General features: G+C 43.1%; 1 protein-coding gene and 1 pseudogene across 1 annotated transcript in view; one reads left to right on the top strand and one right to left on the bottom strand.

The window, feature by feature from the left end:
* Window positions 1–13,552, bottom strand: part of SLC35F1 (solute carrier family 35 member F1) — a 382,926-nt gene that overhangs the window by 41,710 nt on the left and 327,664 nt on the right. Inside the window, exons 5-6 of the mRNA XM_036248565.1 lie at window positions 8,887–9,043; window positions 6,967–7,019 (exon numbers count right to left, since the gene is read on the bottom strand). Coding sequence (XP_036104458.1) covers window positions 6,967–7,019; window positions 8,887–9,043 — 210 coding nt within the window. The remainder of the gene's footprint in view (window positions 1–6,966; window positions 7,020–8,886; window positions 9,044–13,552) is intronic.
* Window positions 10,664–12,737, top strand: LOC118621256 (annotated as a pseudogene).

Here is a 13,552-nt window from a genome sequence, read left to right as displayed (position 1 = left end):
GCACACCAGTGATCATTCACAGAAGAGAGTTTTTCTTTCACTCCATTAACTGATGTCTAGCATTGGGTATGACATAGCTAAAACATTAAAAGTAAAACAATAAATTTTCTGCTTCTCACTACTTATCTGACATTTTGCTTCTTCTAGGAAGGAGTGGCTCTTAGTGGCTACAGTCAGAATACAAGTTCAGGTTTCTGAATCGTATTCTCAGTTGTGGGGTAATTAGCTTCTGTCCATGTCTGTTACAGCTTCTTTCATCTCTTAGTTTTTTATTTGCGAAATAGGAACAAAACTGTTGGTATCACGCATTGTTCACAATGATAAGTTACTACATAATCCTTAAAGTTGAAAGGCTTACCTGTCAAGAGATCGGGACTAAGTCAGAGTATGAAATGGAATACTAACTGCGTGACCTTGGGAAGAAAACTTCATTGCTCTTTGTGCAGATGATCTTGCCCATCTGTCAATCCTGCCAGCCCTACTGCCCGCACACAGACCTATTCCTTTATCACCTTTCCTAGCATGTCGTGGGTGCTCACATGTAAATGCTGTTATTTTATAAATAAATAGGTAAATACTTTGCAGATCATCAAAGGATTAAGCTGTGTAAAAGAGAAAGAAAAAAATGTCCTTAGAATGCAATATGGTCATCCAGTCTCTCAGCCTCTAAATCTCTCTCTAATTATAACTAGATACACAGTTGTTAATACTAATTCCATAAGTACACAATTTTGTTGGGTCCCAAGCTGAAGTTTATGGCTAAGTCTAGAGTTTGGTTTATTTTTTCATAGATGTTGATACAACACACATGTAGAAAAATAATGCTCATTTTTCTACTTTGAAAGAATAAGGCATAGAATAAGCACAAGTGATACAATTCAGTGGATCTTTGGGCTTTACAATGTAATAAAAATAACCAAACTTTCCAAAGGAATCCTTGATATAGTGTATCTGCTGTGGGCCATGGGCAGATGGCTTCCTTGAGTCCTGTGCACTTTGGAGCATTTGGTAGGTACTATCATCCAGTCCCTTTGACTATGAAGACCAGTGACTCCCCCAAAGAGGAAGTTTGTTTTACCCGTGTGAAAAATATTTCAGGGCATACATCATCATCTGTACATTTCTGCTCCGAAGTATACAAAATTATTTTGAACAGTAAGTAAGCCAACTCAGTGCAACAGCCCCCTCTAGTGTGGTGGAAGTGCCCCCAGAGAAAACTGGAATAACCTTTCCTATTCTACCCTGTACGAGTCCTCTCGTGGATACTCTGCCATAGCGCTATCAGATGGCTTCCGCCTCCCCAGCAGAAGTCTTAATTCCCTAAAAATGGTCAATTTCCCTGTAACTGGTTTCATGTTACCTATCATTCATTTTCCTTTTAACCAAGTTACTGAAAACGCACTACTAAATAACCTATGATCAATACATGAAGAGATATAAAAATTAATTCAGTATACCTTTAAGGAATCTGAGGCTAGGGGCAAGATATACTCTTAAATTAATTCACTAAAAATAATCAAACTTGATCTGAACAGAGTCCAGGCACCAGAGATACCCCAACACCCCCTTTTTTGAGAACTGATTTAGACTGCACATGACTAGGCTAGAATGTTCCAGAATTCTACTCTTCCATTATATTACCTAGCACACCATGGGTGCTCACATGTTGGCTCTGATGTTTGACAGTCACTCAAGTATTTGTTCATTGCCTGCCTGCTATGCCCTGGGCACTCTGCTAGGGCTACACAACAGGCCCCGAGTTGGAGCTAGTGATCTGAAGAAAGAATAGGGTTCCTACGGAGAAAGGCGGGGGGCTTGCTGTAGGAAGGCGGACTAGTGAGGCTCCTCTGTGGAGGGGCATTTGCCTTGGTGGCTGAAGGACTGAAAGGCACTGCCACAGGAGGAGCCAGGGGAGGAGTGTCCTAGGCAGGGTTCTCTGCACAGGAAAGCACCCTCAGCCCTCTGTTCCAGGGCCTGGGGAGACGCAGGAACTGTCAGGGACAGACCTCTGAGCAGGATGAACAGAATGGGGAAGGGATGAGAGCTGAGCTTAGAGAATCAGGCAAGGGGTGAGTTATGCAGGGCCCTGTATGTCTTGGAAAGAAATAGTCTTATTCTAGTTGTAATAAGAAGCCTGTTAGGGGTTTGTAGCAGGTGGCTTATATCTGATGTACGTTTTTCAAAGATGACCGGCTACTGTGCGGAGAAGGGAGTGGAAGGAGAAAAGTGAAGGAGGAGACCAGGGAGAAGCGCAGTGTCATTGTCTAGGCGAGAGATGCTGGTGGCTTTGCTTAGAGTGGCCGTGGAGATGAAGGGAAGAGGCAGGGTCTGTGAAGACTCAGGTGCTGGTGACAGACTGGATGTAGGCAGCGAGGAGAAGGAGGGCATCAAGGATATCCTTGGGTTCTTAGGGGTTCCGGCTAATTTGTAAACTGGGTGAATTGTGACGCCATTTACTGAGAGGAAGAGAACTGAGGGAGGACCAGGGTTTTCAGAGAACGTAGAAAGCTCCATTTTGAACGTGTTAAGTTGTAAATGCTTATGCATCCTCCTAGAGGATTTGTCCAGTAGGGAGCTACATGTACAGTCAGCTGGCTCAGAGGAGAGGTGTGACGTTACAAGCATAATTTGTGAGCCAAGGAGAGTAGGAAAATATACACACAGTGGAGTTTTACTCTATTCATCAGACTCCCTTGGAATGCTTCCAGCGTTAACATTCTAAAGGTGTTTTTAAAAACTGTAGAGATTAAATGTAGGGGGATGGGAGCGGAATGTATACACCATCCCAGTTAACCACTTTGCCAGGTCAGTCAGTGTTTTCATGTGTGAAGATCCTGTTTTGTGAGCAAAGCATATCCCTCAAATGAACGAACACATGATTGACTTAAGAGTGGGAACTCAGGATTGCTGCAGTTTGCTGATTTGCTGTTCTCGGATGGGCTTAGCTCGTTAGTGGATGCTAGCAAGGCATTGAAGGCCCAATGTGTTGTCCATGCAGGGTTTTCAAACAGTCGATAAACTTCATGAAACAAATGGAGTGTATTAATCTTTGACTGACAACTACATAATGGCTGTAGTAACTACATTTATACACAGGGTATGTGTACAACCATTTCTTAATTGAAGTGTTTTCTTTCTCACTGAAGATAGAATCCATTCACTCTTGTCCTCATGCACCATGAGACAAGCTAAAGGGCTAAAGAGATTTGAAAAGACTACGGTCAGCTAATACTGATTGAGAGCTTGTGATGGGTCATGTACTTTATATACATTAATTAATGGATCTCCACCACAGTATAATGTCATTACTATTGTTACACTCTTTATACAGATAAGGAAATGAGCGTAGAGAGTATATCAGTCCATACCAGGTTCAATAGACGACATTTAATATGGGGCACAAGTGACAAAGGTGTTTGAGTGGATGACAAGAAACACAATGTTGAGGCGATGCAGAGATCAGCAACAGCGTAACTTACATGCCCTCAGCTAGACAGATCCAGTGGGGAGGCCATGTAACCAGGGGTCAGAAGGCAGGGAACCCAGCAGACTTAGCATCACAAAGGAAACTCAGCCTTTTCTAGAGACCCAACCCCAAACAGAAAGACACAGGGAGGAGCACCCTAGTTTCTTTCTCCCACCCTCCAATCTCTCTCTACTGCCTCCCATTGGCTAAGCCTAGCCAAAAGCCCGTTGACTAGGGCATCTGGGAAGAATAGTCAGCATAAGCCTCTACATTGCAGAGCAGAGCAAGTGAGGATAAGAAACAGGTGGATCTGAGAGTAAACAGGCAAAAGGCCAGCGTACAGAGGGAGTGACTTGCCTTCAGGTCATACAGGCCATCTGATGTTAAATTCTGAGCACATGCCACTGTCTCTATTTATTTAATTATTATGAAGAGAAATAGGGCTTTGAAGGAGCATCCTATTTGATTCTAGTGAGCATCTCATTTTACAGCAGTGAGCTTGTCAGGTCCCCTCAACTCCCCAGGCCCCCGTGGCAACACTGGTTTAAGAACAAAAACAAAAACAAAAGGTGTATTCTTAATTTTCCTTAAGGTCCATCCTGCTCTGTGGTTCCATTATTCTGTCTAAGGGAAAGGTCAACTGTCCTGTTTCAGCCTCCAGGGAAAAACCCCAAATAAGCATCACCCACCACATGAGCAGTGACGAAGCGCCTGTGTCCCCCAGACCTAGGCTAGCTGACCCAAGCACATTTCTGTCCCCGACATTCAGCTTTCACATCAGCTTACATGTGTTCACATGTCTTTTACCACAATGTGGCAAATGGGAGACAGAGAATGCTCAAGTCATTTACCAGATTTCCAACTGTGACTTGAACACCTGCTGCCCAGGGGGACATTTTAGCTCTATTCATCGCACGTTTTTCTTTAATGATATCGTAACTAGACCCAGCCTTTCTGTTCAATAGAGTAAAACAAAAAAAATAATAATAAAACAACAATACCTGTTATTCTTCTTGCTTTTAAATGCTTTGTATCTTTAATTGGTCAATGTTATAGGAAATAACAGAATCTACTTTTTTTTAAATGCTTTCCAAGTCCAGAAAACTATAAAACACATTTACTATTCCATAGGGGGGAAAAACAACTTTTTACCTTGAGAAAGTGGCAACCATGTGTGCTGTTCATGAGACTGTGTAAAGAGATGACTGACGTGGCGGGAAGGAAGGGAGAGAAATGCAGATAGGTGGAGGGAGGTGAAGGAGGTCTGGATGCCCGTCTCCCAGCTAAGACACTGTGAGTTCTCCAGCAAGACTCAGCAGTCAGAGCACAAACTGGGGAGACTTTGCAAGGCGCGAGGGGATGCTTTGGGGAAGTGCTTTTTAAACTTTTTCATCTCATGGCACACATACACTGATTACTAAAAGTCTGCGGCGCATCGGCAAAATAGATTTTTTTGCCGATCTGACAAACAAATTGGTATACTTTTGATTCATTCACACGGGATGGCTATTGTTGTGTTGGCTGTGGTCATCTTTTCATGTGACAATCTAAAGGAGAGAGGCCGGTGTCCGTGACTAAAAGTCAGGTGTTGCATGTTTAAAAATCCTTCAGCACACTGGACGCAAGTCCATTCCAGGAGGATGCTGACCCCCCGATACTGCCCTCCCTCTCTGGTCCATGAGTCCCAGCAGCTGGGGTGCCATCTCCTGGCTCCCCAGAAAGTACCTGCAGTGTCAAGTCTAAAGTCTCCTGCCATCCTCTTCGCATTCATTCATTCACTTACTTAATAAATATTTATTCACTGAATATGTGCCTAGAATTAAGCTGAACAATAGAACCTTGTAGAAGTAGGTCAGGGTGAGGTGATGAGGACAACGGTAGCCTTGGAGTAAAAAAAAGCCTCAAACTCAACCCTATCATTGCTTCAGAAAGTAAAGGATGAACATTTGATTTCCTCTCTAGACCTTCGTGGCCCCTTTCCCATCAGGAATTAAACAAACGGCTCCATAATGTGTTCCTTTTCCATGGCCTTTCGTCATTTCTGTCAGCAGGGGTTGACATTTTAACGGCAATAGGAGAGCTCAGAATAAAACTACCTTTCGATCACACATTTAACTAGCACTGAATTATAACAGAACCTCAGTGGACATGCACACGGCATGCACATAATTAGAGGACACATTATTTTTATTACTGCTATTACTGTTAATATAAATGAATGTATACTCATGGACCACTGCGTGTGGAATATTACCGAGTACGGGTGACATGGTTTCCTGGAGCTGAGAGTCACAAAGGCAAATATGTCTGTAACCTGCAGCTGGTTTCCTTCCAGGATGCCCTCCTCACCCCCTGCCCCCATCACCCCCTCTCTATTGATTTCCATTTAATTGTGATATTCTATAACAAAGCTCGGGAGAAAGTAAATGGCAGGACTCCGACAGACACAGGGCTGGTCGGCCCTTGAAGTCACTAGAGCTAATCCCCTGGGAGATTATTCTGTAGTTTGCAGCATGTCCTCAGAGGGAGTTATCTCAGCAGCACGTGGCCTTGGCTGCCCTGGGGCCGAGGGCAGGTGAGGGGGCGCAGGGAAGTCTATGTCCTTGCTCATGGAAACAGAATTTGACTTAGGCTGTTAATTTCATCAAAGCTCATGTATACTGCAGATGACTCAAACAGCCATCTTCGGAATGGGGGACCATGGGTATTTTCACCCTCATTCATTGTGCACACAACTTCCAAGCATCCCCACAAGCCAAGCGCTGTGTTCATTGCTGGAACTCAGGTGTCTTGGTATCACCACTGAGGGGGCTGAGGGTTTTAAATGGCAGTCCCTCCTGAAGCTCTCTGTGTGCTCATTAGAACATCACCTGGGATCTCCAGTTCTTGTCCTATTTTTTTTTTAGAGAAAAGTGATTTTAGAAAGAAGTGGAATCTGAGTTGCCCTGGATGACTAACCAGCTCAAATTGTCTCTGGTATTTTTCACCAAGTCCATTCGGAGATCAATTAACTATTCCTTATGTGCAAAAGGCTCCCTTGTGAGGAGGTTTTCATGGGCTCAGAATGTCCATTACATTGTTTTTCTTTTATGTTTTTTTGTTAAGTTCCCTTTGCCCCTTTACCAAAGTGCCGCTTTCTGATGATCACAGCAGTTGTGTGTGTCTCGGTGAGTAAATTGCTGTCATTTACGGCTCACCACTGCCTCAGGGCACTCTTTCTTCCTGGTTGGTCTTTAACCTCCTAACATATTTCTGCGTCTCCACTAATGACATCTCGATGATGATTATGGGCCAAAGCTCAATTAGGAAGCATTATGAATCATACAGCTCAGTCTTTTATATTGTGTAAGAATTCCTAAAATGACAAGGGATTTCGTGTTCTTTTGTCCCCTGCATTCTAAATCCTTTCATTGTTCATGCCTCGCCCCCATCCACATTAGTCTTCAAACATATTTCTCAGGTTCCCTAAAAACAACTTCCTCGGCGAGCAAACCCCTTACCTATTTGCCAATCCCAGGGCACCTTTAGCAGCTCCTTGTGCTCCATGATAGCCCTGCAAATGGAAAGAAAGTAGATCAATGAGCAAGATTGTGACGCATCCTCCTTCTTTTCACTTACCAGATTTATACAAATCATGCAGCAACCAATTGGGCTTCAAAACTACCTCTGGGCCACGCAGAGGCAAGTCTGATTAGGCAGACGGAGGTTTATCCTGAAGCGTCTGGTCAGGTGTGGCCAGCAGCGTGAGAGTGTGCAGGGGCCATGGTGGTGCTCCAACCTCCCACCGAGCCACAAACCCAAGCAGTCTGCCTACAGCCTTTGTTTCTCCTTGCTCACATGCTTCCTGAAGAGTAAACGGCGAGGTTCGGAAAATTTCTGGGCTTGTAGGTTTAATCAATTTTCTGACTGAACATTGTCTGGGGCAGTGATTCTCAAGTTTAAACGTGCAGAACAGTCACCTGGAGAGCATGCTGAAATGGTTTCATGGGTCCCATTCCTAGAGAGTCTGATTCCGTAGGTCTGAAAGGGGACCGTGGATGTGCATGTGTGAGGAGTTCTGGTGGAACACCGGGGCTGCTGGTCAGGGAAGCACACGGAGAACCACTGCTCTAGAAGGTGAGGTTGGCACCCTCCACCAGCGCTGTTTGCTTTCAGTGTGCCCTCAGTGTACCCCATTGGCCAAACTCACCCACATGCCACTTCCATTATTTTGGTAGCAGTGCATCTGAAGGGCCCAGTTGGCTCTGATGGACTGTAAGTGAAGCAAATGAGCACTAGATCCCTGAATATATTTTTTGGATTCAGGAATAATAATCCATAAAATGAGCCATTCATCTACAAAATATTGGTTCTGACTAGTCGAACTAGGTAATTTCTTTTCCTCTCACACACCTAAAGCACAAAATTTAGAAGCTCTAAAATGCCATCATGCTTTCAAAATGAACCCAAAATAAATCCTCGAGAGTCCGCCCATCTCCATGCCTCGTGTGCTTTAGAGCTTTCTACTTCTAGCTGAGGGCACTGAAGTTGGGAGGATTGTTGGAAACTGCTCATCTGCAAAACATGACTGAGGGGATGATGCCAAGATATCTTCCCGGAAGAATTTCAGACTGAACCAATATAATTACAAGGTACTTGCTTTGTGGAAGGTGATTTGGTGAAACCAGAATCGCTTGCTTTGGGAAAACAGATTTGGTGAAATTAAACGAGGTCATACGTTTATTCATCTCTTTTGTGAAACTCAAATATATGGTCTTTCTTGATGAAAAATTAAACTTTGTTTGACACCTATTCTCACAACAACTTGCGAGGCACAAGACCGTGATGGCTTATGTGTACCAATGCCAGAATTATTGCAAAATTGGTGTTTTTTATTTTTTGAGGCTTTGTGAGTGCCTGCGTTATATCTTCACCTTTTTAAGGAAAATGGAAACACTAAATTTCTAAGAGATGAATTTGAAATATGATTCACTCATGCACATCCATGGGCACTAAAAGAACACATGTATAAAAGGGCAAGTTTAAACTGTAAGTTTTCTTGTGGCAGTTGTCCCAGGAAACAGAATGTCCCTTTGGGGAAGTGCATCAGATCATGGCATTTACACTTAGTTTTTCTATTTCTCTAAGTAAAACCCAACTGGCTGGTTTGGGAGAATCAATGCACTTCTAAAGGTTTCTTGTAAATTATCTTCAAAGTTCATTAAATGTTTTTCTAATAACTTATAACAAACTTGTTTAGATTGGAAGAAACTTACTAATAAAGATATTACGTTTTCAGATCTCATGTGGGAAGTTGGTAACAGGTTCTTAGCTTTGATTTTTAGAAAATAAAGTGACCATCCCTATGCCAAAGAAAAAAAATTGTTAAGCATAAGCCCTAAGAGTCTCTACTGTCTGAGTTCCTTGTTATTTTTACTCACAATTGAATTCCACTGAAAAATGCCCCAAAGAGTCCGATCATTCCCAGGAATTCCACTCGGCTCAAGGTTCGGATGATGTATTCTTCCCAGACATTAGAGATACCGTAGAGTGTGGCTCCTCCTAAGACCAGAAGGTCCCCTACCAGTTTATTTTCCCCTAGGAACAACAACAACAACAAAAACAGAGGAAGCTTCATTAAAATTTTCCTAACAAGGACTTAGCACCATCAAAATCAGCTCCCCAATGGCTATTCTATTCTGACATGTTTGCAGAAGCTCTGTAACTTGCCAACTGAGATTTAGTCAAGTTTGTTTATGGGCAGCCAGGAGTTTTACTTAAGGAAGGGACCAATTTCTTCAAGATGGCACGGTCTCCACAAAGCCCATGCTTTCACCCAGGAATATGTCTATGAATATATGCTAATACATGCGCATGTTATATTTGCTGCAGGGTTTTTTCCAGCAGTTTAGTGAACATGGTGAGGAACAAACAGAAGCAGTCTAAGTCTCCGCCCTCTGCTCTACAGGGAGAGAAGCTGTAACAGAAGCAGTTGAGACTCTCTTTTGACCACAAGAAAAATGTGTCTGTCCCTGCTTAGAAAATGAGACTGAAAGGGATTATGGGTTGAAGTTTTTCACTTCCTGAAAGTAAATAATATAACAGTGAGAATATGTGTAATTCACTGACATTGACATTTTTTTTCATAAAAATATCTATTTGTTTTCAACTCAGCTGTGGTTTGTTTCAGTTTATGACCAATTTTTAATAAATGATGTGCCCAGCTAGTACCTGTCATTTCCACAGCAGGAAATGGGAAGTCAGGGAAGGAGAGGAGACTCAGCATTGGGGGCGACCGCCCTGGAGGACTCGTACCAAGGGGTCTCCAGCTCTGTCCTGCACAGGTAAGTGCCCAGGACCTTGGCGACTGTGCTGCTCTGGAACAGGAATGGTGCGGAATGGGACGGGTACTCTCTCCAGCATGATGCTCAGGGAGAGGCTCAACTTGAGTAGCCTTGGATTCCCAGATTAGCTGGAACAATCTAAAACTCTAGAACTGTATTCTTACTGTTCATCTGGGAGTACTGAGACTTTTCTAGAAGTGGATTCACATAAAAGAATCTGGTCTGGGCTTGGGGAAAGACCTCTTCATTCCTGCCACTGTGTTCACCTTGGGAGGTTATATATTCACTCTAAGGCAACTTCCCACTCTCGAAAGATTGGAGAGAAAGGAGAAGAGACCCTGAAAGCCAGGAGAGCTTGTTGGAGTCACCCTCCAGGGAATGGAGCTGAGAATCTGGATTCGCAAGGGCTGGGAATCCTCCCTGGGGTCATGGGGAGCACATGAGGCCCCAACAAGAAACCAGACCTGTGGGAGGCCTCTGGGTGCATCTTCTGGGGAAACTGAGGTTGCTGTGCCAAACAGTGTTATCTTCAGCAAGCTGATTAATCTTTTTTATGTGTCAACTAGAAAATAATGACAAAACTTAATTTTAAGTAGTTTGTTTGAGGAATAACTCATAAAATAAAAAGTAAGCATTACTAAAATGATAAAAGTATAGTGACCATGACTTGGTCACTTTTCATTCAGAAGCCTTTTCAGAATCCTGTGACGATGCGAGCTATTATTGTGAATGTCGGCTACGTTGTATTAGTGAAGTGGGGAGGTGCAACTTCATCGAATTCTTGGTTAATGAGATTAATGTTAGAGGTGTGTGTCAGGCAGGGCCGGGGCGCTGGTGTGCAAGGTCTGGCCTGCGCCTATCAATCCTGATCAAGATGACAACCTCCCAAAAACACCGAGACTTCCTGGCAGAGCCCATGGGGAAAAGCCAGTGTGGAGCCTGGCAGGGATTGATGACATATGGGGCAAGAAGCTGAAGGAAACGGGTTTACCAAGCCTTTGGTGGTCCTTGGCAGCATCTGGTGCTAAAGAAAGATGAAGACTTCTTCTGGGACCGGCTAAAGGACACAGGTGGGGCCAATGCCAAGCAGCCCCGGGACTGCTCGGGGTGCCTTCGAGAGTGGTGCCATGCTCCTTGTGAGGCTGTCTGGGGAGCCCCCATCCCAGCACCAGCCTTGAGCCTCCAGAGTTTGCAGCTGAGTGGGGGCTGCTCCCTCGTCCTTTACAAGGGAAACGGTTGCTGTTTACTCACCTCCGATGTCCTCCAGGGCTTGGGAAAGTCCCCTCCACCCCCACTTCAGCATTTTTGGAATTCTCGCTCTTGCCTGCGCCTCCCTTCTCCTTCCCCTGCCAGTGTCAGGCCGATAACCATCAGCTTTCTGAGTGGATTTCTGGCCCCTTCCCTCACCCCACTCTCCTCTCCAGTCTGCTTTATGCCATTTGGCTTCTCTTGGGGCAGAACAGTCACTGTTTATATAAAGTTTTTAAATCAATAAAGTCAGTGGCCTTAAAAAAAAGATTTTAATTTTATATGAATTGATTCAGGAAAGCCAAATTATTATGAAGTATTATAATAGAAATTAGGGGAATATCAGCCTACCTTTTAGAAGTCCTAAGAAGAGATCACTGTTTCCAGGAGCAGCCTCAGCAATCTTTCCCAAACTCTGCATTTGTATAGCTATGGCCTTTTCCCCAACTGGCCTTCAACTACGGGAACTCTGCCTCCAGTACTTTGAGCTTTCACCAATGCAGTGATAATTATTGTTAATAATAATATAATTCTGTGTAACTACATGTTCAAAAGTATTTTCTAGTTATCAGTGACAAAAGGATTAAATATTATTTATTAACATTGCACTAGTCACTGTGCTGATCAGTTTTTAAATCATTTAAAATGCATATAGCCCTGGCCAGTTTTGCTCAGTGGTTAGAGCATTGGCCTGCGGTCCAGAGAGACCTGGGTTCAATTCCCACTAAGGGCATGTACCTCGGTTGCAATTTGTCCCTGGTCCTGGTTGGGTCATGCAGGTGGCAACCACTCGATGTGTCCCTTTCACGTTGATGTTTCTCTCTCTCTCTCCTGCTTCCTCTCTCTCCCTCCCACTCTATCTGAACAAAAAATAAGAAAATGTCCTCGAGTGAGGATAAAAATAAATAAATAAAAATGCATATATATACATATAGCATATGTAAAAATTCTGTTGATTAAATATAATTCAATTAACCAGGACATGACTTTATACAACCGTATTCTATAATGAAGTATTTGATATAAGTGTAAGAAAGTATAAAACCAAGATTTTGCATCTACAATTTGTATCTAGTTTACTGGAAATCACGTTACTCCAGGTGTTATGCACTGTTAATGCAGTAGATACCTAACACGGTGGTTCCAGTTTCGGTACAAAATTCACTGGGAAAATTATATTATACCCAGCAAATCTGTCATTTATGCATGTACAAAACTACAAGTGATACTGTTGTGCAAATGTAGGGTAAATGAACACATTCAAAAATTTAAGTCCATTCAACCCACTGACTTCTCTCCTTCCTCTGAATTTTACACCATTGTACCTTCACATGTCACCACTGCATTCTGCCCCGTATCTGTTATTTGTTAACTTGTGTGTTGTCCCTTCTGCCCCTGTTTTTTTACACAGGAGGGGGAGGGGCCTGGGTTGGGACTGATTTAGCTTTATAGTCTATGTGATCCCTAACACGGATCCTGTTCTCAGTAAGTGTTTAAATGAACTGAGCTGACTGAAAAGGTCCTAGTACACCCTATGGTGAAGATTTTGAGTGGCAACAGCTTTCAGTCCAGGTAGACACGGGTTCTAATCACGTCTCTGACTCTTGCTCACTGTGGAGCACTGGGCAAGCGATGGAGCCTTTCTGCACTTAATTTTCCTTATTCTAAACTTAGGTTATTGTGAGGAGACAGTGAAGTAATGTAAATAAGAGAATGCAAGACACTGTAAAATGCTTAGCATATCATCCGGCACTCACTAAGTGTTCATGAATGCTGGTTAAAAACAGTGAGTTGGCCACTCCCTTTGAGCAGCTAGCTACCTGTCTCTTTAGGTTAACCATTTCTCATCTAAGACCATTTCTTGGTTTTATCAACCCCGTCATAAGTGCTTTGCAAAAATTGGTTTTCCTTGTTAGACATTTTGTTCAAGTATTAACAACACCCTGTTTGGAGGGATATCTGTGTCTACAAGACAGTGGGAGGAGAAAAGAAAAGATTATTCAAAATCACTACTTACCACTAGATCAAGAATTAAACGGTGAATTATACTATTCGGGTGTGTTGAAAAGCTATGAATCCAGTTTATGAAAATGAACCCATCACACTGAATATTTTTGAGTATTAAATGTGACTAACTTGCCTCATTTAGCTGGGACTCCCTTGGTTTTGGCACCAAGTGGCTGGGGAAACCCAACTAATCTGGGAAATCTGGGACAGTCATTCACCCTGATTTACAATAATGGAACAGCTGTACATTTCTTACGAGAGCCAGTTACGGAAAAATAAATATTAAGTGGTGTGGGAGAAAGAGTACTGGCTGGATTTCACAACCAGGCCACGGCTTTTATACTGGCGTGTGCCTGCACGAGTTACCTCCCTGAGCCTTGATTTCTTCATCAGTAAAAATGAGAATAAAATACTTATTTTTTGCATAATTAGGAGGATTAAATTAGATAAAGCATGGGAAAGTATCTGGTACCAATAAAACCGTCACTTTTACTTGATTGTATTTAAT

This window comes from Molossus molossus, unplaced genomic scaffold (assembly GCF_014108415.1).
Source record: "Molossus molossus isolate mMolMol1 unplaced genomic scaffold, mMolMol1.p scaffold_m16_p_8, whole genome shotgun sequence".
Classification (NCBI taxonomy): Eukaryota; Metazoa; Chordata; class Mammalia; order Chiroptera; family Molossidae; genus Molossus; species Molossus molossus.
Note: the sequence above shows the minus strand (reverse complement) of the source record. Positions and strands in the feature narration are given on the sequence as shown.